This window comes from Thermobia domestica, chromosome 12, assembly GCF_964235325.1.
Source record: "Thermobia domestica chromosome 12, izTheDome1.hap1.1, whole genome shotgun sequence".
In the NCBI taxonomy this organism is placed as follows: Eukaryota; Metazoa; Arthropoda; class Insecta; order Zygentoma; family Lepismatidae; genus Thermobia; species Thermobia domestica.
Genome location: NC_137465.1, coordinates 109,300,202 through 109,326,714, shown reverse-complemented (window position 1 = coordinate 109,326,714; position 26,513 = coordinate 109,300,202). Strand labels below are relative to the sequence as shown.

General features: G+C 36.7%; 1 protein-coding gene across 1 annotated transcript in view; it reads left to right on the top strand.

Moving 5' to 3' along the window:
• Positions 1 to 1,439: 1,439 nt before the first annotated feature.
• Positions 1,440 to 26,513, top strand: part of LOC145666069 (dual oxidase 2-like) — a 363,698-nt gene continuing 338,624 nt past the window's right edge. The window contains exons 1-2 of the mRNA XM_081733166.1: positions 1,440 to 1,551; positions 21,520 to 21,664. Coding sequence (XP_081589292.1) covers positions 1,549 to 1,551; positions 21,520 to 21,664 — 148 coding nt within the window. The 5' untranslated portion in view covers positions 1,440 to 1,548. The remainder of the gene's footprint in view (positions 1,552 to 21,519; positions 21,665 to 26,513) is intronic.

The window sequence follows — 26,513 nt, the reverse complement described above, 5'->3', positions numbered from 1 at the left end:
AAAAAAAAAAAAAAAAAACCCTGAAAGTTTCAGGGAGGGCTGATAACTCCCTAGCTACGAGTTTGTAGGGGAGTAATAGAAGTAGAGTAAACCACATGCAAAGCTCAGTGCCGTGCCATAGGGGGTGAGCATGGCGACGACCCAGAGCGCCGAAATAAGGGGGCGCAAAATTCGGGAGGAAAAAAGAAGGAAAGAAAAATGGAAGGCAAAAAGTAATAAAAAGTGCTCAAAATGAAGAAAAAACAGGATTTACTTTTGAAAATTTTCTTGCGCTTTGTTCCAACCACGGCGGTGCTTCGCGCTGTCGACTTCACTCATGTGTACGGAGACGCCGTCGTATACTCTCGCCTCGGGCGCTGATTTTCCACGGCACGGCACTGGCAGAGCTCACCTTTAGTGTGAAGCGTCCCTGTTTGGATCCCAAACCTTGGTCGTTTGTGGTGGACAATATCATGTCCGTGAGTTCTCGCGGGGATCTTCTGTTTTCTTTTATTACTTCATTCTACCAACTACACTGAGAAAAATTCGTTCTCCGGACAGCGGTATATTGTTCAAATATACGGAATCCTCTTGCTTACTACAGAAATCAGTACGAAGCATACGTTATCCGTATGCTAGATAGGCACTGCCCTTAGATGTTACATCATGCCGTTGCAGGATGTCTGATATCTAACAGTTTTCCTTATATAACATACATATATGTATGTTACCTTTGCCATTTATATATTATATACGTCCATTTGTATGTGAGATCCTGACCGCCTATATGGTTTCATACAGAAAGTACGTATAGATGGAACACTTACGGAAATTATTATAAAATATGCGTTTTCAGTTATACGTTTGCTGTACGTTAAATCCAAAAACTACAGGATTTACAAATGTAACATACTATTTTACGTACGCCACATACGATTTTTTTCTCAGTGTAAATTACTTCTCTTATTATCATTCATGTATTTTAATGTAATAAAAGTGGAAATCTTAAAAAAGAAAAGATTTCAAAGGAACTACATTAATAAGGATTTCTGAGAAAAGCGTTACATTCTTTCATCTTGTTATAATTTACTATTTGTAAAATGAAAAATGACTTATCCACAAAATACACATAGATATGACAGTGAATCAAAGCACTCGCATCAATCTGTGTCCTAAGGTACATTTGCACTAGTTAGCTGTAATTCCGTTATTTGTAATTATTAAATCACCTGCAAGAATAATATGAACTTTAGTTGAAATATGGAAACTCCCGAATTGCTTGAGAAGCTGATCTGAGACATCCTGCATATATACATTACGTAAGCCCCACCCAAGCTTATCGCATAAAAATTAACGGAACTTCCTTGTAGCTAAAGCTTCAAAATAACTAACAAATAGTTTCACACATGCGGATGTTCTTCAGATAAGACTATTTCCTTCCTCTTGTTTTGTGATGGATTTCAGTCTAACATAAAGGAAGAAATACTCCACCCGCTGGTTAACTCTCACTATCTTGGTGCGATTTGTTATATTAGTGTGCCCAGCTCTGGAAAGGTGCTACCCTTCATCATGGTAAGTTTAGTGACACTAAGATTTACAAATATGTTTATCAAAGCAAAGGTCTGTTAATTTTGGTACTTAATATGTGCACTCTGTGTCATAGAGTGACGTCCACTACTTATGATAAACGTAATGCCTACATTGTATTTATGCTAAGTTTTGAAACATTATTCTGTTTGTTCCGTTTAGAAATGAAAATGAAATTAAATTTTTGAGGTTTACGTCCCACGGTTATGCCGGCTACGCTAAAGAAGACGGTGATGATGAGTAATGAATGAAATGGTGCAATGAAGAAAGTGGGAGGAAACGGGAGAATCCCGAGGAAACCCCGCATACGGTGTTTGTCGGACCACAAAGTTCACTTGGCTGGAGCAGGGTTTGAACCCGGACCCCAAGCACCAGAGGTGAACGCTCTACCACTGAGCCACTGCGGCCCCCTTGTTCCGTTTAGATTGGTTGGTTTGTTAAGTTGGAGTTCAGTGCTCTTTTAAGCTCCAAGGCTATGTGATACACGAACCTAGAGTTCAACGTGAGATCCGAACTACATAAAGTCCTGCCAAAAACCGAACCTGCGTCTCTCGAACTAAAGTGCTTACACTAAACATACGAGGGTGATTCAGAAAGTAATGACTCAAAGGTGATATCTTTGTTTGTGTTTGACAACTAGCACCGATACGTTTATCAGTGGAAGGTTTGCAGTGTCAACTACAAATGGTGGCATTTTTTTCAACATAGTCTTCATTACGGGCAACACACTTGCGCCAACGCGAAACAAGGTTTTTTCACGTCGGCGAAGAATTGTGGTGGCAGCTGGCGACACCATTGACGAACTGCCTCTTCCATTTCTACGTCACAAATTGTATCGTTGGCCTTTAAGGTGATCTTTAAGTTTGGGAAGAGCCAAAAATTTCAGGGCGCAAGATCCGGACTATAGGCAAGATGAGGCAGAATGTCAACAACACTTTTCCAGCAGATGGAGCAATTTTGAATATTTTTGGCGAAGGAAAGGACGTGTGGCGGTACTTCATCGACTGACGCTCCGTTTCCGGGTCGTAATGGTGTATCTACGACTCGTCGCTGGCGATGAATGTTTCTGAGCACACAGCTTTCCGCAGTCAGAAATTCAATCACAGCCCGCAGTTTCAATCGAACGTCACCACTGGATGCCATGAATTGTTCCATTACTCTGGACCGAGAAGAGATAGGAATGTGAAACAAGTGATATTCTATAGCTTAAACATCAGTGCATTAATCATAATGGCCAAGTACAATTGGAAGCATTACTTTCTGAATCATCCACAAATATAGCCATAAAGTAACTCAGTATTTCGTTTAGGGTTCGAAGTTTGCTCAAGGCGTGGGTACTGTCATTTCATTATCATCATTTATTTCTAATTGTCTTCTCAGCCTAAAGAGAAGAATCGGAGACATGGTGGCTCAATGGTATAGCGCTCACCTCTAGTGTAAGAGGTTCCTGGTTTGATCTTTGGTCACACAAGTTTATCGTGCTCGGGAGTTTTCTCCAGGTTCTACCGTTCTCCTACACGGTCATGACACCAATTATTTGACAATTATTCACTATAATTGATCATGAGTGTACTTTAACCTACAATGCCTAACCGTTAGGATGTAGCGCTATAGATTCCATTTCATTTCATAAAGGGAAGAATTGAGACAGGCAAAACTAAGAAAATGAATAGAACACCTTTCTCTAGGGGAGTGTGAATTTTCGGATTCCTGAAGGTACGAAGTTGGTTGATTGGCAACATACTTTTTCACCACCGGAACTACATAAGATGTGTGATTCGCACCATATTAACTTCGTCTGGGAGTCGAACATGATTCTATTGTCCCAAAAGCTAGAACATTAACCATTTGCTATGAAAGAACTTTCCATACCGTTAATATTTGCTATATCTTGGAAAGTCCGAGATCACAATTTTGGTGTAATAGTGAAGAACGAGCAAAGTAATCAGATGATTTAAAACCTTATTTATCCGTGACTAATGAGTGTGCCATTTAATTATATGATGTCGTAGATGACAAATCGAAACTTCTTTGGTACTTGATCTGGAACCTTCACGTTTCAGACAGAAAATCCGTTGTGTGAATATATTTTCCAAGTAGTAGAGCTCTTTAAGCCTAAATGGATAATTCCTTTCTGATCAAAAGTTTCAATTTAATTATTCCATCGTACAGAACTAGTCTTCAATACGTATAGCACATACCAAAAATCTCAGAAAAATATTCCTTTATTACGGAGGTAAGTGTCAAATAATGCAGAAATGCGCTGCTGCTTACGTCACGGCAACAGAAATAATCTGTTATGGTGTGGAGTCACATATCGGCTCTCCTCTCTGAGTAGTATTGGAAGCTTCAGATAATGCTTTTATGTTGCAGTTTCTTGCAGTAAAATGTAAATAATTTAGTGGAATAGTAAAAGGAAAATGACAAAACGAGTAAAATACTTACAATATATAAAAATAATGTTATAATTAAGTCCTATTCTCCTGGTTAAAAATACACTAAAGTCATATACAATGTTCTATTATTACAAATATTTTTAGATAGGCCTCAGCAGTATTATATTACAATTATTATTCTAACATAAATGGCCGTTCTTCGCACGGGAAGAACAGACTTATGGATATTTGAATATCCTTCCCCTCTTAGAATACGCATTTTGATGAAAGTGTAATTATGAAAACTCATAAGATACTGTATTTTTGACATAAATTTTGAATCCCCTATCCCCTTAGGCTGTGCCCATTAATAAATATGACATGGTAAAATCTTTGAGCCAGGAGCAATATTCAAAAATTCATTTCAAACAAGTAAGCTATTCTCCGTGATACGATCATTAACAACGAGGCAACGACTATTCCATGTGGCGAAAAATATAGAAATTTCACCTCCCCGTATGTAAAACCGTAATTTTGGAAGATGTTGGGTCATCTATGCGTTTATTTATAATGAGGAGTTTATATACAGATTTTCATCTTCTGAATTTAAGGGGTTCATGAAATACCCTATTTTTTCATTAATTTTGAACCCCATATTCCTTTAAGACATGCCCTTTAATTAAAATGGTGATTGAAACCTTGCTGAGGAAGATGCTAATTTGTGAGCATGGGCGGCGATTAGGGAGGGCAAGAGGGGGCAGTTGCCACAACTTTTTTGAAGTGACGACCAATTTATATAGTTTGATTTGGAAATGTAAACAGGGTGTCCACACAATTTGGAGAAAAGATCTCTGACTTTTCCCTGACTTTCCATGACGAAAGTTCCAGATTTCCCTGATCCCTGAATAACAAAAATATAGAAGAAAAAATAAACTCCAGTTCCACACTCCCCATAGTTGGCCTTGTTCTCTTCCGCTTCTGTTTCTTTCTTTTTTCAATTTTCTTTCCAAAGGAATGTAAATTTATAAACATGTGCATTAGGCCAATATTGATTAGGCCTACATATTACACAAAATGTAAAGTTACAAACGAAAGTGTCCAGTATACAGAGTACTTAAGATATGAAAAAAATTACACGTTATAATACCAATTACACAGCATTATAATATTGCCTATAGTAATGAACAGTTCATACATGATTTTACTCATTATTAAGAAAAGGAAAAAAACACACACACATTATGTAACACACACACATTACTTTTGCTGGTGCAATTGTTAAATGCAATCCATTTAGAAATTTGTTTTCATTCTTTCTCGCATAGTTTCCTTCTCATTGATCTGAATATCCTTCTTGTTGTCTCCGCAGTTTAATTTTCTTCTCTTCTTCCTCCAGCTTCTTTAGTTGTTGCTGAATCTTCCGTTTCTCTCTTCTCTTCTTGTCTCCAGCATTTATTTCTCTTTTCCAAATACACCTGATATTGTCTCATTGAATTTCTCACTGAATTTATCATACCTCTTGTAATTATTAATCCTGATGACCCACCTATTCTCATCACAGAATCATATATGATCCGTTGAGTCACCAGAGATACTTCTTGTAAGTTCTCAACAATGAGAATTTTATTTATTGTGAGACCACTTTCAAAAGATGCGTTTCCGTGAAAGAAGATGAAATACAATTTCATAACTGACCATAAGTCAACGAAGTTCTTCCCATTTCCTAAGACTAAGTAAAAAAACTCATAATCGGCTATAAATTCATTCGAGTGTTCCTTAAATCCTTCAGTCTGAGTTTTCACTGTGAGCTGGAGATACTATTTCTTTGCGTTCTCAGCCACTTGTCCAGATATCATCTCGGCACCATGCAATTCTTCTAGAACAGAGTCTACCCTTTTGAGCAAATATGCCAGGATGCAGTTAGATGTGTTTCTCGCAGAAAATTAGTTTCAACAACTATATCAGAGAGCACTGACTCTCTCAATATCATAATTGAGAACACCACATTTTGCATCCAGTAACAGTAAAGAAATCAACCCTATTTCATAAATTCAGTAATTGAACAATGGACCTAAATCGATTTTTTCCTGACTTTCCCTGACCAATCTGCCATTTCCCTGACTTCACCTGATACATTTTTACTTCCCTGACCCTTCCCTGACTTTCACTTAATTTCCAGAATGTGGACACCCTGGTAAAGGTTTTGTATATATTACTGTTTCATAGAAAAAAATGGTGCCATATGATATTTACCGTTTAGTGAGTACGTATTGGTTATTTGTCTTCCCTGAAGTTAAGAAAGCTATAGGAATTGCGTTTTAATTGCAATTCAAAGCAATTAATATTGGAATTGCATATTTCTTTAAATGTCATAGCATATGCTTGCAGTATTTACTGTATTTCATTTTCTAAGAGAAAACACATTCATTTAATGGCATGTGTGGAATTAAAAGTATAAGTTGTTCATTAATTCCCAGTTTCAATATAACTTCTGCAAAACAAGCGTCATTATTCATTACTATGATTAATATTATCCCTTCTATTTATTTGTTTTGCAAATTTATTAAATAATCTGATCACACAATTTTCCAGACAGATGCATTTAGCCAGAACAACAAGATAGTTGCCCGACAAAATGTTGCCAGTGAGCGGTAACCCTAAGGCCTACCGCTCACTGGCGACAAAACAGTTGCGGAACTATCTCGTCGCTGTCGCCTGCATTCAGCAACTTCACAGAGACAAAACTGTTTTGTTGCCACCCTCGCTCACTAGCGACCGCAACAGAAAAGTTGCCGAGCATTTGATATCACAATTTACGTAGTGGGCAACCGGGACAGTTTACATAACCTCTGGTTTCGGGCATTAAAAAAAAAAAAAACTACCACCCATTCCAATGATTAACTAAATAAATAAAATAAGGTCCGCTTGAATAAATTTCTATATTGCGCATTTTGAACTAATTTCAGGACGCTTAATTCAATATAACGAATTTTCTTAACATGTCCATCCATGGAGTCTGGAGAAAAATAATCTCAAAATTGAGTGGATTGAGCGTCCTCAAACTAGTACAAAAGGTCTATTAGATATGTATCCTAGCGTGGGCATCTTTATCATGGTTATGAGAGATAATTCTTTGTCAATTCACACTTGCAATAAGCGTGCACAGGTTTCTGGGTTGTTCAAGTTTAAAGCAAGATATGAGTGTCCTGCGAATCATTTCTTCGACAGTGGTACACTCATCTGAAATGCGGAACTAAATAATTTGAAAAGATTAATAATGAGGGCAGGGGGAGGGACTCAGACGACATAGCTATATAACATTATTATAACAAGATCTTCTAAAAGGTTCTTGCAATTTTTAGAAGTAAGCAAAAGAAAAAGAATCCTAAATATGCCAATGCTATCTAACTTATAAAGGTAGCGTGAATGAGTGACAAAAAATAACAGTATTGTAAATAACTATAATACGAATGGGAACAATTATTCGAATCAAAGTATAACAATAAAAACGAAAATATAAAACGACTGCAAATAATTAACAAAACGGAACTTAGCTCTAATCCGACAACACTGTATCATAACTTTACTCTCAGATGTTCTGCATATAGCAATAAAATAAAATTTGGCTTTCCTTGTTTTTCCCGCGTACTTTTAACGTTTTAAATTCAGTCACTTTTATACTATACAGTTGATTTTCTCACATTTGAAGTGTAAAGAAAATTGAGAATGATAATTTTATATCTATTTTTTCTAGTTGCGGGAACTGAATAAACATGGTAGTGTGCAGTATGACAGTGATATGTAATTTTCAAATAATTTACCTAGCTGTGTCATTTTTTTCTTGGCTCGAAAGCTCATTCTGATTTCTCACAACAGCGGAACACACTTTCTCCCACAATTTCTTTTTTAAATTTATATCTCAATATTCTTGCAAACTTTTTTTTATATATATAAAACGCTGGGCGTTTCTCTATTTCCTCAATGAATTTTTCATTGTCTTCATCACTAGTTCATGTATTAGCTTCACTGCGGACACGTCTTTTCACGCGCTACACACGGAACGAACTGCTTAAACACAAACAAACTATTTGCTGAGCAAAACAATATAGTAGTCACATAAAAAAAAAAAAAAACTAGAAACGTGTTAATTGGCGAAACTGTCACACGTATGTATTGTAGTTTTTAAATGTGAATATATTGTTTTGCTCAGCAAATAGTTTATTTGTGTTTAAGTATATACAAAGCAAAGCTTCTACTAATGGAAAATATTATGGAACGAACTGTTATGTAAAAAAAATTACAGAAAATATTTATTTTTTCTCTCTCTGCTTGGAGGTACCTCGGCAACTTTTCTGTCGCCGTTGCCGCAGTGAGCAGACTCCCATAAGACTCAATGCATTTTTAGATGTTGCGCAACTGTTCCGTCGTCGAGCTATTGTCCTGCTGTCGCCCTGCTTAGCGACACCTCGGCAACTTTTCTGTCGCTGTCGCCTCAGTAAGCGGACTCCCATCAGACTCAATGCATTTAGCCAGAGCAATAAGATAGTTGCCCGACAAAATGTTGCCAGTGTGCGGTAGGCTTAAAACACACACGGGCATCGTTACAGAAGAGCACTTATCTCTTGTGGCTGAACCTAACTCTCAATACGTTGGTCGCGTGACACCATCCTCTGGCTCTGCCCATGACGAGACCACGGCTATTTTCGAGTAGATCATGAACCAACTCAAAGGTGGTTTTGATGAAGTTGAGGTTCTTGGCTGTGATGGAACAAACACTGACACTGGTTGGAATTAGAGGAACTAACAGGAAAACCTATGCAATGGGCTATTTGTCTCTTGCATTTTAGTGAACTACCGTTCCGAGCTCTCTTCACTCATATTGACGGCGCTTATTCAAGCCCCTATTCTTACAAGGTCCCATAGGTTCAAAACTACCTAATTGTGAAAAGCAGTGGTGCCATTCAAACCAATAAAATGTGACTTACCTCATCATAGTCTAGAAGAGCTAAGAAAACTCAGTAAAGACCTGAGTTCCAGATATCTCAAGCCATTGACTCCGGAGCATACCCGGAAGAGTTTGCTTCTATGATCCCTGGCAAAGTAAACAAAGCTTGCTCGTTGACTACTGCAAACAGAATTTTATGATTGTATATTGGAATAAAGAAACCAACCAAGAAATTAATAGAAATTGTGACATTCATACTTAGTGGTTATGCAATACCGTGTCAGAACACAGTTTCCCATTGCTAATGGTCCTCGTCACGTCTTTGAGACCATTCATAGGTCTAGATACTAGGCCGTAATCCGTTCCTTCCGTAATCCGTTCCGGGAACACCAGGCTGTAATCCGTTCCTTCATTCAGATGAATGTATTCTTCGCGCTCCTAGGGAATGTTCTTCTCGCCATGATGACTGATGGTCGATTTGCTGTCCGACAAGATGCATTACATAAGATTCTTAGTGCTCAAGGACACGAAGCAGGGAATCTTCATAACACCATTAGCCATAACATGATTCACAGACTGAATTTTGAGGCGAAAGATTTCACTGAAATGATCTTGTGGGAAAACACTGATGTTTCAAAAACTGTACTACCAGTTCTAAGGAGGATATCAAACAAACAGCTCATGGACAAACTTTCACTTTCTGAGAACACTGTGCCAGAATGGTCCTTCACCGTCTATCCGTGCAACACGGTGGCAGTAGTACGGATAGTACAATTAGTCATTGAAGCAGCCTCCCAAGTATGTGGCAATGATGCTAAAGACGGGATGATCAGGTCAACCTTACTTTCTAGACAAGCTAAGTCTAAATTTCAATCAAAGTTCCAATTTGTGACAATTTTTCCTGACAGTGACGAATCGGATTAGTTCATCCGGCCCTATATATGGTTGGTTATTTGGATACGGCTGGCGATGGAGCCCTAGGTGCAGCCGCCTCCACGTGGTGGGCTCTGGGTTGCTTGGCTAGGCTATATTGCCAGGTGAGCGAGGTCATGCACAACCGGTTAACTGTACTGAATATTTCCCCTTTTCTTCCCCAGAAGAGGCACCCCCCAAAGAGCATATAACTGGCACTTGTATACTTGAATGTCATTTTTCATACCAACTGACACGTATTTAACCAAAAATATGTTTACTTTAACATAACTAAAATAAATGAACAACTTCGGTATTTCTTGTAATTTTCAGTGAAATTTTGAAAGTTTGAGACAATACTTCTCACAGAAGATATTATCCGATTTGAAAAAAAAAGGAAAAAGAAAACCTATACCTTTAATGTCCATGTGGGTGGGTCACTTTTGCAAGGTATTACATTTCGTTCCGAGAAAAAAAAGTGGTAAAACGCTACACACACAGCCATAAGTGATATCTCTGTCTTCATTAGCCTAGAAGGTAACATTTAAACGTTATAGACTTCAAATAATTTCAGTTCTTCCTCGATAGCCAATTCTGTACTGAGACAAAGAAGATATATCAAACAAATGCGTACTATATTTCCTTTTTCGAATTCTAACGATGTTCTTGTAACTTGGACCACGTTATAAGATTTTTGTTAGTTGAAATATCGTACTTAAATGTAGTTAATTTGTCTCAGTCAACGTTTGATAAAATATCCCAGGAAATTTTCAATTTCTTTGGAGTGACCCCTGCGCCTCCCCTGTACCATCGACTTGTGTATTAATGGAAGCTACAGCTAAAAATAATAGACATTCCCTTTTCCTCGACTTCGATCCGACATTGTATTCTCGAGTTATATCTGTTTTTGCACTTTTCTGATAGGGCGGCTGGTCATAGCGCCGAAAGGAGGCATTTGTGCACCCAGATTGGCCTATACTTTTTGTCTTATCTTGGTGTCGGTGTTATTTTGAAACACCTTTTATATTTTTATTCTGTTTCTGACTAGCTCTGTCTGCCAATCACCTTCCAGCAGGGGTTTTCAAAGTTTTTGCAAGAAAGACTATTACTATGATAAACTATGTTTGGTTTATTAATCACTAATGGAAATCGTATTTCATTAACACAGGTGATCTACAGTGTATCTACACACTGACTATACCTTGACAGAAATTTGGTGGATTCTCTACGTTGAATGGATTCACGACCCAGTTGTGCTATGTGTCCTCTGGAAAGTACGTCTCGAATTGGACATAAAGTTGCGTTAAATTTTCCTCAAACACTGATTCGATTTCTTCATTTAGCTGGTCCCCGGTTGCTTAGTAGGAAAGCAGTAACTCATAGCTCCGAATCACGTCACTTACTTTCGGCAGTCACTATTCCCGTCTTCAATGCTCCTCTTCCAAAGTTGCGTTCGTTAGTGGACATCTAACAAGCATTATACACGTTTAAGCAAAAGGTGATACAAAAGCTTAGTCCACTATGTATTGCTAAATAAAAAGGTGCAGACTGAAGTATGCGCGTTGTATTACAAATATGTTCCTTTGAAGGATCTTTTTTAAAAAGTCTTCGCACCTCTCCTGACAACCTTCGGCGCCTCTCCGGGAGGCGCGTCGCACAGTCTGAAAACCCCTACCTTCCAGTATTCCCAAAACAAATCAAAAGTGAACTAAATTCACTACATTGCCATCACCCCCCCCCCTATTCTTTCTTGTTGTATAGTGTATTATATATTTATATTGTAGTTCACAGAGATTGCCAATATTGATTGAAATATCTGGTTAAAATGCTAGTAGAAGAATTATCTCTTTAGTGCAGAAATTCCCTCGTTGCTCTTAGCGACATTTTAGGTGAGGTAGGATTATGCAAGATGGGAATTCCAATCTCGCCTAAAATGGCGGACATTTTTATCTTGGAGACATCAGTGGGTGATAAATCGTTAGGCGAGGTGGGATTAGGCGATATTGAATGGAATCCTCTCAGGAGCGGAATCTTCCAAAACGTGGTCCCTTATTTTTATATTTTCTATACCCCTTATTTTATATACCGAATTTCTAATCTCCATCTTACGCGAATCTTAATATTTGGCTCTTTGTGAATAAATATAGTACAGTAAAATTAGCTCCGAACCCGGGCATCCAAAAAAACAAAGGTTTGAGTGTTCCACATTGTTCATTACACTTTACTTTAAATGTGGTAAAAAGTCTCCGCCAAAAAACTGTCGGGTTTTGGAGGGGAGAGGGGGCGGGGGTTGGTATGAGTTGTTGAAATTAGTTAGAAAAATGATAATATTGTTGATCAAAAGCATATTCATAATATAAGTAATACTTTAATATACAATCCTTGACATCTAATCTATATGCTTGACACCTATAAAACAAATACAGTAAACTCTCGATTATCCGCGATCTTCTTTACTGAAGAAAATCTACGTAGGAAAATAAAATCACAAAAAGGAAAAGGTATTTTAACACTTAAAAACAAAGCCAGTGGACTTTTTTATGAGAAAGCAAATCAACAAACTTGTCTGTTTAGGTAGTAATAATGTTATTTGTAGAGATTCACCTGTAAATTTCAATTCAATTTGACATTAAGAAGAGGTATGTATTGTAGCTTCACCTAACATGTGTGTTTTCAAATGATCGATTAAATTGTCCAAAAGAAATTTCGTGTAGATGTATTCTTCTTTGTCCATTTTGCGCACTGTCCGGTATAAGTTTGCCGCGCCACCCAATTACAAGGATAATTAGAGTTTACTGTATATAAAGCAAAAAAACATATATATATAGACAAACCTAAAACGAAAATTATTACCTTAACGCATTAAGCACAGAGAGTTTTCATTTCTCTTCATCATTCTTATCACTATCTGAATTTGTCTCAGAAAATTCTTGCATATCCTCGTCATCTGTCAACACATCTTCTTCCGCATCAGAATCAGTGGCAAAATCTGTATTACTGCATCCATATCCAGCGCAGTTAGTACACATGGTTGTGCACTGAAGGGCACTTCTTCGGCAATCACATTCGCTTAAACACTCTTCTGTGCATGAACAAGAAATGAGGCGTAGCAACTATTCTGGAGCAGCAGCAAGAGTTGTTGGTGTTGGACGCAGATATCCACTGACCTTCTTCCAGCCCCATTTTAGTGGGTTTTTCTTGAATCCATTCCACTGTTGCACTTGGTGGTAGACACTCAGTGAATGTTCCCTTGCTGCATCTTTCGTTGGAGGTAGAGTAGCTAACTTAAACTCACCTTGCACTGGCTGTCTTGCAACTGTCATTAAATATATCTGGTGACGTAAAGCATCCAAATTTCGTGTCTTGTGGGAATCATAAAGATAGAAAAAAATCATGGCTAGCTTCAGCAATATCGTCTGCCTGTGCATTAGGATAATTAAAAATAAGCAATTTTTTTCTGAGTTCCTCATCACTTTTAACTTTTTTAAATGGGACTGTCTTACCTTTCCTATATATTGAGGACACGGAGTCACAGCCTGAAAAGGCATAAACACCCAACAGAACTTCCTTCATGTCCCCTATTTCATGCTGCATTTCTTGAATATTGTAAATTTTATTTGACTGATTTCCTTTACCAGGCACAATCATCTTTAAGCGTAAGCTGCATTATGGGGGAGCAAGAGTAATTAACCAAACCAACAGATCAGTATCATCATCTATTACTCGCACCTCCATCTCATTTTGAGCCTCTGCGATTGCTGTCGAAACAATCAAAGTGTCTGCATCCCCATATGCTTGAAGCACCTGACACCCTCTTTCCTTCAAGTGTAATGTCAGAAGGGATATTAACTGTTCCTTGTTGTTCTGGTTGGCAAGGAAATCACTCTGCCCAAAGGTGACGTGAGTGTGGTCTTCTACTTTCACATCTATGTTGCTAGCTGAGCGAGACCTTCGCAGATGTTCCTCATCTTTTGTGTTGAGTTCTTCCCTATAACCATCGAACACGACAGTAGCTCTTCCGTAATGGGGAGAACATAGTCACCATGTTGTCGGCATATTACTTGAAACGTTGCAGGGCGTTGCCAAACAACACGATGTAGAAAATGCCCTCCATCGACCACATATGATACCCTCAGTGCCATCTCATCATCAGGAGGTGGATTGGTTCCTGCACTTGGTAACACTTTTAGGATTGAAGACTTTGTTCCTTTCCTCATCAAACCAGTTTCATCGAACAGTGAGGGAGGGTATGTACATAGTTCATATTTACATATTTCTCTTAAATGTTCTTCTGTTCTCACACTACAAACCATGCGATGGAACAACTGGTTGGGGTTGACGTGAGTGGTGGCATTTCGGATAGTGACAGATTTTGTCACGGCTGCTAACGATTTGACGGTATACTTTCTTTTTAAATGGATTGCACTGAATTTCAGCCCTTCGATCTCTTTTATTGCAGAAAGACCAATATCACTGGCCTCGTCACAATTTGTAGTAGAGTCAGCCAATACACCTGTAGAGAGAGAAGACAGCTGAGGAGGTTTTGTAAAAGGGTTGTGCAGTCGAAACCAAGTTATTAAAAGTTTTAGGTGCTTGGCATTTTGCTTCTGGTTTGCATCACGTAACTCTACGTGTTGCTCTGAGGAAGCATAATTAATAGATGCAAATCTCTCAACTGCCTCTACGATTCTGGAGCTTGCAGGCATCGACTTCACCCATGTAGCGATAGTTGATGCAGTGATTCCTCTGCCACCAGTCAACCCACCGCTGCTTTTAATCACCCGCATTAACACTTGTTCGATGGTCATATCGGTCCAAACACCGCGCCAAAATTTGTTACTTCGGCGAATGGTGAAGAACCCTCTGGTGATAAATTTGTCGAACTCTTCTTCGGGTAATATACTCAGTAGATGTAGGCAATCTTGCAAGTACACATGCGCCGATTTCGCATAATTCAAGTGTCCTGTGGCATGGAGAAAAGGCAGTATTTGCTGCACACAGTGAAGATGGAGTTAAAAATCTCCAGTTCTCTCTGCTTTTATGAACATCTTGATAAGATGTACCATTTCTATGAATTGAATCCACAATTTTTGTGTTCTACCATGTTCCTTGAAATTCTGCAGCTGCTCATCTAAAGTATTTGCTAAATTCTTGACTGCAGTAGACCTCACTATCTCATCAGCACCCATTGTCCAAGAAGTTAATTGCGAATAGAGTGCCTTTAAATCTTCCTTGTTAACATCAGGATCGTGTGTCTCAAGGAAAACTGTTATAAGGGATTCCTGGGTTAGGAACAAAGCACGAATAGATCTGGAATATGCTTTCCCCTGCATCATTTGCGGAATGCTGTTTTTTGCGTATACTTGACTCCACACCTCTTCCAAACCACTTCCAGCCATTATGTGACCTACTGATCCTACAAAAGAAAGGAGAAAGTGAAACCCTCCAAGGCGAATGAATAGTGAGTTCAGAGGGCTACTGAGAGGGGCTGCAGCTACAATTTCCCGAACCTTGGCATATAATGGTTGATCGAACATAACCATCGTGCAAGCCTGACCCTGCTTAGCACCTTCCTGAGCAGCATAAAGGAGAACGGTGTAAATAGTGGAAGGGTTTGAGGGTGCTAAATTCACAAATGGAAGAGCCAAAACTGCTTATGTTTCATACGGTTGTTCAGCATGCAGCCTTTCCATACAACCACTCCAACCAGGCCTACTATCGGTACACGAACCATTAAGCCAAATACCAGACAACAAAAACATTCAAAGTGTGGGTGGTAATAGCTGATAAAGGTTTAATTTGCATTACTTTCCAATTTAAAGCAGTTATATGTGTATACCCAGATGTATCTGGACGTTTGTATATCTGTAATTCTGTTAACCCACTGTGTTCAATTTCTTTTGTTCTGACATTCCTCCGAGGTACACAGGTGTCAACACTGAGTGCAGATTCAGGTGTCACACACAGTACACCACCCATGGAATGAAAAGTGGCATGACCATCCACAGTATGTACATTGTAATCAGCATTATCAAAGACATACTGAACATAGCCCTGATTTATGTTTAATTTGTCCTCACTGGTAACTGACCTTTCGAATTTTAATATTTCGTTATAAGAAGAACAGAACCCCATATTTGCCAGTAAGTTAATTAAGAGCCTGGACCCAAACCTTCTGTGAAGGGACACTGCTGTACCAAATTGAACAGGGGACACGAATGATTTTGGCCGAGATACTGCAATTATGGAATGAGCAATAGCGATTGTTTTCCATTCAGTACTTTTTTTTTAAATTTTCTTCTGTTATCCTGGTAGGCTTAATGATTTCATAAAGCAGTGTCTTCAGTAATTCTGGAATAAAATCTGGACTTCCCGTTTGAATTTGCTCAAGAGTTGGAAACTGAGAACAATCATAAGCTTGAGATTTCAGTGTTCGTCGAATTATTGCTGCTGCAGTTTTGATCACTCTCAATTCATCATCTTTTTCAACAACTTGCCGATTTTGGTACCAAATGTCCGACAGGATTATGGATGTTGTTCCACTGAAGCAAATTACGACCCTTCTTCCGGGAAGATCTGTTACATGTATGTTGGAACCAAAACGCCCGATCAATTTTCTTTTCAGGTGGCTGTCATCGTATGATTCCACGTTAGGGTTCAGATCGTTATGCAGTTTTTGTAATTCCTTCAACGTGTACTGGCATTCATCATTCTCAATTAAATATTGACATAATTTATCAAATGCTGCAGCTCTTTCAGAGTCTGCTATTGATCCGCCTCTAGTTGCTGGCTTTCCAGGTTTACTTGAGCCTTCCACCTTGAATCTTGACAAACAATACCTATGGTACCTACCATCACATTGGACTAGGTCAATGACATTGCTAAGTCTGAGAAGTACTTCTCGACCCCAAGCACAATTTCTCCTTATTGCGTCTTCACGGATACCTTTTATCAACTCAACTGTCTGTACCTCACTCCATTCTTCTTGGTATGGATATCTGCATTTCGATACGTCCACACATTGGCGACGACACAAGAAACACTGTGTTTTGAAGTCAAATGGAGCACGTGGAGTTTGTCTAAGTTCAGGATTTGGAACTGTTGGGGGTGGCTTGGGTTTTTGAAGTGTAGCGCCTACGACACTCCTTATGCACTTCCAACACTACTTCCTTTTCGAATTTCTCCTTCACACCATCTTGCTTAATTTCACTACACTCTATTATTCTATATCTCCCTTTTTGAGTTAAACGAATAAGTTCACCACCTTTATCAACACAAGGTTGCAATACACAACTCATACTTACAATGATAATAATATCGTTTTTACGTCCACAAAGCAAATCAAAACTGTTATGAAACAACTACCGGTAATACCACTTGTTATACTTGATCAGTGTGCCTTTGTTTGGAAGACATAGTAAGTTATCAGAAATAGGTTTTAAACGTAAAAGGTAAAGTAGATACACAAGAGAATGTCGTTTACATTTTTTTAAACATTAATCTTAAAATAATAATTATGCCTGTTGATTTAAAAATAACAATACGCAGAGGAAATGTCGAGATTTTGTAATTTAGAGACATCTGCGGAGCAAAAATATAACTGTATCTTTAACAAAGGGAAAAAATAATGTTCTAATCTCTTTCCTTCTACCCCTTCCCTCTCCCAAACCCGACACTATTTCTGCGGAGACTTTTTATCACACTTAGAGTAAAGGGTAATAAATAATTTGGAACAGTCAAACCTTTGTTTTTTTGGATGCCCGGGTTTAGGTGTTTTTCTGCCTAATTTTACTGTACTAATAAAGGGGAATTTCAATATTTCCTTTTCTTCCAAGGAGTGAAATTTTCGGAAACGCTGAAATACGGATTCTCTTATTCTGTTTAATAATTTATATACTAAATTTCCGGAAGGTCCACCGGAAAGTCCACGGGCGGAAGGTCCACCGGATCCGGATATCCCCAAAACTTTCTAACCCAACATTTCTCAATAAAACTATAATTGTTTAACAGAGAAATGATTGATGTAGCATAAAATTTGATTTTACAATTCATCTCTACTCTTTCTCTTATAAAAACAATCTGGATTTATCTTTTTCTCTGAAAATATAGATGAAAATATTTTTCAATTACTTATCGTCTTTTCGGGAAGATAATACTTATTACCCATTCAATACTACATAGTATTGTATTCATATTACATAGTTGGGGGGCCTGTAGTATTGGAACCCCCAACAAAAATTTCTGATCGTACGCCTGCGAATTTCCCACCTCGAACTTAAGCGAATTCGCACATTTTACACTTTCTCAATAAAGAAAGGGACTTTTGGAAATTTCAAGATGTGGAATTTTGGAAAACACTGAAACAACTATTCTCTTGTTTTTATTCAATAGTTTATGTACCGAATTTTACATCTCCAATTTAAGGGAATCCTTACGTTTGGCACATTATCAATAAATAAACGGAAATTTCAACTTGATTGAATTTGAACTATTTTTCTTCTTTGCTGCGGAATTATCCCAAAAGTTGAAGTAGATATTTCATTATTTTAAATTTAAATTTAATATATATCAAACTTCAGATCTCCATTTAAGTGAATCCTCACATTCAACCCTTTCTGACTAAACAGAGAAATATGAGTATTTCCGAAATTTCAACGGAGTTCCAAGTTTTGAACAGATTTACATAGACATTTTTCAACGTCTGTCCGTCTGTTCGTCCCGATGTAAATGTGGTTCACTCGTCTAGATGCTCTATCGTTAAATTTTAAACTTAAGGTTTTTATAAGATTCTTTATGAGCGTTCTTCGAATTTTCTTCCTACACCCAAAGTTCGATGGTAGACTTCCTACACCCAAAATTAAAAAAAAAAATGACCATTATATTGGTTGGTTCTTCTTAAAGACATCATTGAAAACTATTTTGGAACTTGTTCATACTATTTTGGTACTTGTTCTGTACAATTATATATGTACGTAAATATTTCTGCATACTTCGAATTCCCAGTATACTATCGTAATTTGTACTATGTACGTATATAATTTTTCTTGGAAAAAATCATTATAACATAATGGATAAGGCATTGCGCAGGAGATACAAAGCACTAATAACATTTACAGAACAAAATATTATTTTCCTATGGGCTGACAGATCCTATTTCTACATATCCTTTTTTTATTCGCTTTGTTTAGTTGCTGTATACATTCCGATCTTCTGTAATATTGTACTTAAGAATATTATTTGAGTGATCGTCTGATTTATCTGAAGTTAGAGTATACCTGAAGTTTACCTGAAGTCAAAGCAGAGGATGACAGAATAGCATGGTATTTAGGTACATATTGCATGGACTCGTATCTTCGAACTAACGTAAAGTTTCTGTAAACTATGTCGGAAACTCTGATCGGTATTAGCTCACTTTGCACTAAGTTGGTTGTCAAACTAACTTCATTGTTGGTTATGATTGAATAGGTTTATAAATATTGTCTTACAATTGACTTCAGTGTATTTATTTGAGGGAAATCATCTGGGTTCGTCTTACACCATTTTTTTTCCATAACATAATTTCTTGTAAATGCCAATCTAATAGCGTACTTATATATCTTGTAGAATAATATTCTTCAAAAGATGTTATTCCCGATGCATTTACAATTACCCAAAATTAAGGGTAGGGTTAATGGTGAAAATTGCTATTTTCTCGAAAATAGCTCTTACAATTTTGATTACATTTTATGCATCAATATTTTATTAACAAACCTATATAGTGGTATAAGTTATTTCTTTGGAAAAATCCAAAAGGGAGTAGTTTACTCTTAGGAGTGAGTTCTTTTACAACAATTTTGTCGAAAATGACCCAACTGATTTTGTTCATATTTCATAAATAAATAATAAATAATTTGTTAGTAACTTGATAATACGACATAGGCTAAATCGTTTGTCTTCAGAGTGTTCACAGGGGGTAGTAGTTTATTCTTGGGAATAAGTTTTTCCCGAGCCGTTTTCTCTTCCTATTTCATAAATAATAATATTTCATAATCCATTGTGAAAAGATACATACGGGGTAGTTTAGTTTCGCGAGTTTTTTTCCCGGGCGATTTTCTGAAAGATGACTCAAGCTATTTTGTCCATATTCCATAACCAAATATTTCATTAGTAACATAACAATATGGCATATATCATCTACCCTGAAACAATACGCAAAAGGTACTTACTTTTTTGAATGTGTGTGTGAGCTTTTTCTTGGACAAATCTCTTAAAAGCGACTCATGCGATTTTGTTCATGTTCCATTGAATAGGATAACTAATATAAACTTGAACCTGCTATATATCTTATCTATATGAACACAGGATGTATGAAACAAGGTTAGTATTCAAGTTTCTTTGAACTTTACTGGACTCTTCGCACATTTGGACTTAGAATCCGCAACTTTTTCGGCTTTATCGTTTAGATCAAAATCTGACAAATGTGTTCTAAACATTTACTCATGCAGGCACATACGTGCTGCATTGTGGGTATGGTAATTAAATAATGGGTAATTGTAAATGCAGCGGGAAACACGTCTTTTGAAGAATATTATTCTACAAGGTTTGAAGCTAAGATATATAAGTATGCCATTAGATTGACATTTACAAGGAATGTGTTATGGTAATATATATATATATATATATATATATATATATATATATATATATATATATATATATATATATATATATATATGTATGTATGTATGTATGTATAAATGGTGTAAGAAGAATCTAGACGACTTCCCTAAAATAAATGCATTGAATTCAGTTGTAAGACAACATTTATGAATCTATTCAATCCTAACCAGCAATGAAGTTAGCTTATCAACCAACTTACACTGGAAAAAAAAATGTAATTAAATTGCCAAATATCAATGTAAAATCAAATGAAAATGAAATCTTTGAGTTTTACGTGCCACGTCTATGCCGGTTAGACTAAAGGAGACGGTGATGATGAGAGATGCATGAAATGGTGGAATGATAAAAATGTAATTTTACATTTCATATTAGTAATTTTACTTTATAGGTGTAAATTGATTCACATAGCAGTTTGGCAAACAGATTGCCAGCGTTTTTTGTAAATTTACATATGAAATGTTTTACAGTGTAGTGCAAAGTGAGCTAATAGCTGCTCAGAGTTTTCGAAATGGTTTAATGAAAATTTACGTTAGTTCGAAGATAGGTTCGATGCAATATGTGCCTTGGTACTATATTCTGCCATGCTCTTCTTTGACTTCAGGTAAATCAGACGATCACTCAAATTTTCTTACGTACAGTATTACAGATCATCGAAATGTATATAGCAGCTAACCAAAGCGAATGAAAAATCCAAAAGGATATGTAGAAATAGGACCTGTCAGCCCATGGGAAGATAATATTTGGTTTTAGTAAATGTTGATAGCATTTCATATCTCCTGAGTAATGCCTTTTCCACTATGTTATAATGATTTATTACAAAAAAGGAGAAAAATTATTTACGTACACAGTGCAAATTACGATAGCACACTGGGAATTCCAAATGTGCAGAAATATTTACATACAAAATTGTACAGCAGATATGAACAAGTTACAAAATGGTTTTCAATTATGCCTTTTCTTTAAGAAGAACCAACAAATCTAGTGATCAGTTTTTCGAAAGTAGGTTAAGATTGTTTCTTTTCCTTTCCGTCTTTTTATGCCTGATATTCTTCTATTTTGCAGTGGGCCTTTCTAGTCCTGTGGCTCATGGCAAGTAATACAATGCTTAATGCACAAGAGAATGCACCTGCAGCACCTGCTCCTCAACCGCCGGCTCCTACAACAGCATCGACAACACCTACAACTGTTCCTACTACTCCAGCACCACGTAAGTACAACCCACTAGCAAATCCAGACTTGACCTTACGATCTAAAAGTTCTTTGAAGTGGAGAAGAGAAAACATAGTCTCCTGGATGACACACATGCGTTCGAGATAGGAAATAAACATTTTACAACAAAACATAATTATGTTGCTGAATATCATTAACAAAAATATATGTGTAAAGAATTTCATATAGTTGTTTACACCCGTATGGGATATGGAATGGACCATTTGTCTTGAAACGATATTGTAGCTTTTAAACTACACACTTGACAAAATCGATGAAGTTTTGTAACTTGCAAACATTGACAGGAAGACACTGACATACTCTGCAATACCACACAATTAACAGCGTTATCAACTCAATTTAAAGTTATATTTATGTGAACGGCACTATGAGAGGTTCTTACGTATTTTAAATCCAAATTTTTAGAGATCTCAGCATTAATAACGCAAGTGAGATTAACAAATCAATGCAATAAGAAATATTTAAGTGTAGAATACTATGACCATGATATGACGTATTTCTAAGAAGAAGGAACAAAGTTATAAGAGACTTAATGCTTTATTTTCTTCAGAAAGTTTTATTTTCAAAATGAACTTAGATTTAAAAAAAAAAAAAAAAACTTACTCAATCATATAGATGGTTTCTAATAAACGTAAAAATTATAATGGCATTTACAACAATTTCATATCTTAACTTGTTTCGGAGATATGATGAATATTGGTAAGGTTGGCAACACTGCTTTAGATCATGTATAGTAGGGGACCCGAATATATCAAACCTTAACTTGGTTTATTTTTTCCATAAGAGAAACTATTTTTTTTCATGCGAATTGACTGAACTATCAAGTTGGGATATTATTTTGTAAATTAAAATGAAGTTTGATTCCGAGAAATGACGTATAAAACTTTAAGAATTAAAAAAAAAAATCCTGCAGGTGTGCCATATTGTGAACAGGGTATTCCTAATATGACTCGCTATATAAAACAAGAATATTATGTTAATACATAAGTTTAATGCCAAAATTTGTGAAGTACAAGGAAGTGCTATTAAAAATGCAAAACAAGTGCAAGGTGTAACAAATACTAAATATTGAAATAAAAGGGTACACGAGAAACACAAAATCCAAAAGATATAAAATTAATCCAAATCATATTGGGAATACTCCTTGCCTTTCTGGTTAGTATCAGAATATCAATATTTATAGGGTAACATAGGATATCAAATCCTGGGGGTAACAAGAACTCAAAACGGGGGAAAACTTCGAGTGCTGCCCAAAATGACCCAGCAGGGAAATGTTGCGCGGTGCTTGACCTCTTCACTTCTGTTGTCACTTGTTACTTACACAATACAATGCATTGAGTTACACATATTTTATGTTCACATTTGAACGCATAGCTGCATTATCCAAGCATAACACTGATTAGGCTCTCAACAATAGACACTGAAACAAAACATTACTTTCCTTGCTAAAATAACAAGAGAATAATTTCTTCTTCCAGTTGACCCTACATCAGGAGCTACTACCGGTCACGCCACTCGAAAACAATTGAGCCACCAAATATGTACTCACTTGTCACGAGGGTATAGTTTATATTGCAATCTAGTAGCGCCAACGTAATGGGTGGCCATATTAGGGACCCGGGCCATAATCGGTACTTGTTGTAGTTACAACTACCAAAACTAGTTGTTATAATGCTCTAGAAGTAGAAGAAAGTATGATTTTTTAAAATAATTTCTGAACTACGTCATTTCAAGCAGTATTGCAATCTCCACCTATATGATTTTAGTTTTTCGGAACGGGTTTATATTAATGGAAAACCATTTATACAAATTGATATGATACTTATCTAAGCACTTTTTTGAAATAAAATCTCTTGAAGATGGTAGAAGTTTCAATCCCTTGTAACTTGGTTTCTACTTGTCAGAAATACAACATACATGACCATAGATTCGACACTAAAGTACTTTTGATATGCACTGAAGTCCATGCCATTTACTGTTGTAGAGAATTGCAATGAATTTTTGTATTATTGTAACGTCATTAGTTTGCAGCACTGAATAATATTGTATGTTTTCATTTAACATATAGATTAAAAAAAGACTTTGTAGTAATTTGACGTAGTACTACTGTTTTTCTTTTAAATATAACTTTGCGTTGGGTTGGCACGAGCAGGACCCATTTAAGAGCAGTAAAGGCTGGGGGGCTGAAGTCTGACAGGGGACCCTTTGTGAGTAGTCATGTGGAAAACATGAAGATCACTTAACAAACACACAAACATGTATAACACTTAACTCTAGTACAGGACCGTGTCTTGGGGGGGAGCGGGGCGACGGCCCCGGGCGCCGAAGTAAGGGGCGAAAAAATCGGGAGAAAAAGAGGCAAAAAGAAAGGAAAAATTACTTGGAATATATGTATGGGGCGCCGTCGTATACTCTCGCCCCGGGCGCTGATTTTCCACGGCACGACCCTGCTCTAGTACCTAGGTATACTCTAGGTTGTATAACCTACTAGATCGCATTTAAAAATACAAATAATACGTATTATCTGTATTTTTGAATACGACCTAGTAGGCTATACAAACTAGAGTATACCTAGGTACTAGAGTTGTTATACATGTTTGTGTGTTTAAGTGATCTTCATGTTTTCCACATAACTACTTACAAAGGGTTCCCTATTAGACTTCAGACCCTCAGCCCATACTGCTCTGAAATGGGCCCTGAGCAAGAGTGTTAATCATGTTGTGTTGCAAGATTATGCAGAACAATGTTCCATTATTGACAATTAGTCCAGTCAATAGGTACCAAAATGTGGGTGCTGATTGCATTAAGTGAGGTAGTTTTAAAAACTCGATAAAAGTGTGTACTAGGATGATCTAAATAACATACTAAATTTACAACCTCGTCAGATTTCCGCTGGAACCGTCATCTTGGTAAAATGGTGCCTAAAACAGAATCTTCCTCTTATTTTTTTTTAAAACAAATAACTCGACTTCCTTACATTCTAGCACAAAATATGTTATCAAAAACAAAGAGCATAAAATTCGGTACAATTGGTACCATACATTTTTTTCTTAGAATTAATGGTTTCAATAAAACAGTCCTAGGAAATTGATATTTCTTCTTCCGTACCTAATGAAAGGTTTCTTTTTTTTTTTTTAAGTTTTAATGTCATTTATTTTCTGTCTGTCAGATTGTACTGTTTGTTTCTGTATAAAACTCCTGAATATATTCTTTCAAATGTTTTTATTTACTGCAAACTGTTAGGAACTTTATCTTCTCATGATTGAACAGGGCAGAGGTTGTATCTGAGCTGCTGAATACATGGAGAAAGAGTATATTGTCTTCAATTATTTTTTCGCCTTGTGAGGAATACAATGTTTGAAAGTTTGCTCCTTTTCCTGGCTTCAAAAACTAAAGATTTTCATAGGCTGCGCCTAAACTTGCTACAAGAACTAGGGGATATATATATATATATATATATATATATATATATATATATATATATATATATATATATATATATATCTTCTCCAACATATATATCTTCTCCAACATATATATCTTCTCCAACAATTACTACATTCTCAAATAAAGAAGAGGATGACATCTCGATAGCTGTTTTTGGATCAAAAGATCCAATATATTTCAATCAAAAATTTTCTTGTAGGTCTTATATATCTGGAAAGAACTACATAAAGTTTAGCCAAACCCAAGCTTCACTTAACTCAGTATGATATGCTTATTCCGTATACGAAAACTTGATTTAGGGGCCGTTCAAAAATTTTGTGGTCCCTGATCCAAAATCTAATTATTGGCCAAGATTGCAATCTTTTGATCCATTTTTGATCATTCCTAAACTTCTTTTCTAAACAGTGTAAAATTAATTATTGCCAAGATTGCAATCTTTTGGTTCATTGCTTCATAATCTTTTTCAGTCCAGATTCCTGACGCTGCTGAAATGTCTTCAAAGGTACAGATTCAAATTGTCCCATCACTTTCGCAGATGACATTGTCGAAAGTCGAAATATCTTTTGGTCCGGAGCAATAGCCGTGCTTGGGGTTATATAGTGCATGGAATCTATTGCAACCTTACAAAGTGTTAGTGTTGAAATCGGCGTTATCAAAAGCGAACAGCGAAAATGAACCTTCCTTGATTGAAGTCGGTGGGTGCATAATGTTAGATATTTCAAATAGTCGCGCCTCATTGTAGGACGCGGAGAATCTCATAGAAGAAAGAACGTTGATTAGATTTTTAGATCCGTATTTTTAAATAGAAACGAATCAAGACCAATTTGCAAGTCTTGATAATCGCATGTCCGAGAGCAGTACGTTTTGTCTCCCATTTTTCCAAAGATCTACGTTTTTTTCTTTTGGAACAACGTCATCTACATCATGCAGAAAATAATCAGGAGGAGGATATGATGATGTTTCATATACCTTGCTGCGGAAATCCTCCAGAACAATCGCTGCTGCTGCCTCAACAATCCTCAGATGCTCTTAATTTTCATTGTTTTTCTTATTTGCATACCATGCGTCAGTAATTGCGTTATGTCTAGTAGTGCGGAAGCTCAAGAGATTTTTGAGCAGTTTCGGCAATGAGAATATCATCATCATATTTCTGTAATAATCTATTTTTCACTGTTTTTGGATCGGGACGAAAGTCTCCTTTAATTCCATATATAAGTTCTATTAAGCTAAATTGACAATCATCACTGTTTGCCTCCAGAAACTCATACTGTATATATATCTTTAAAAGCTTTATCTACGTTTGTAGCCGATGGACGATGTTTCTCCTTACCAGTTCTCGGGGGCTAGACAATTTTTGCATGCACAATTTGTGATATTTT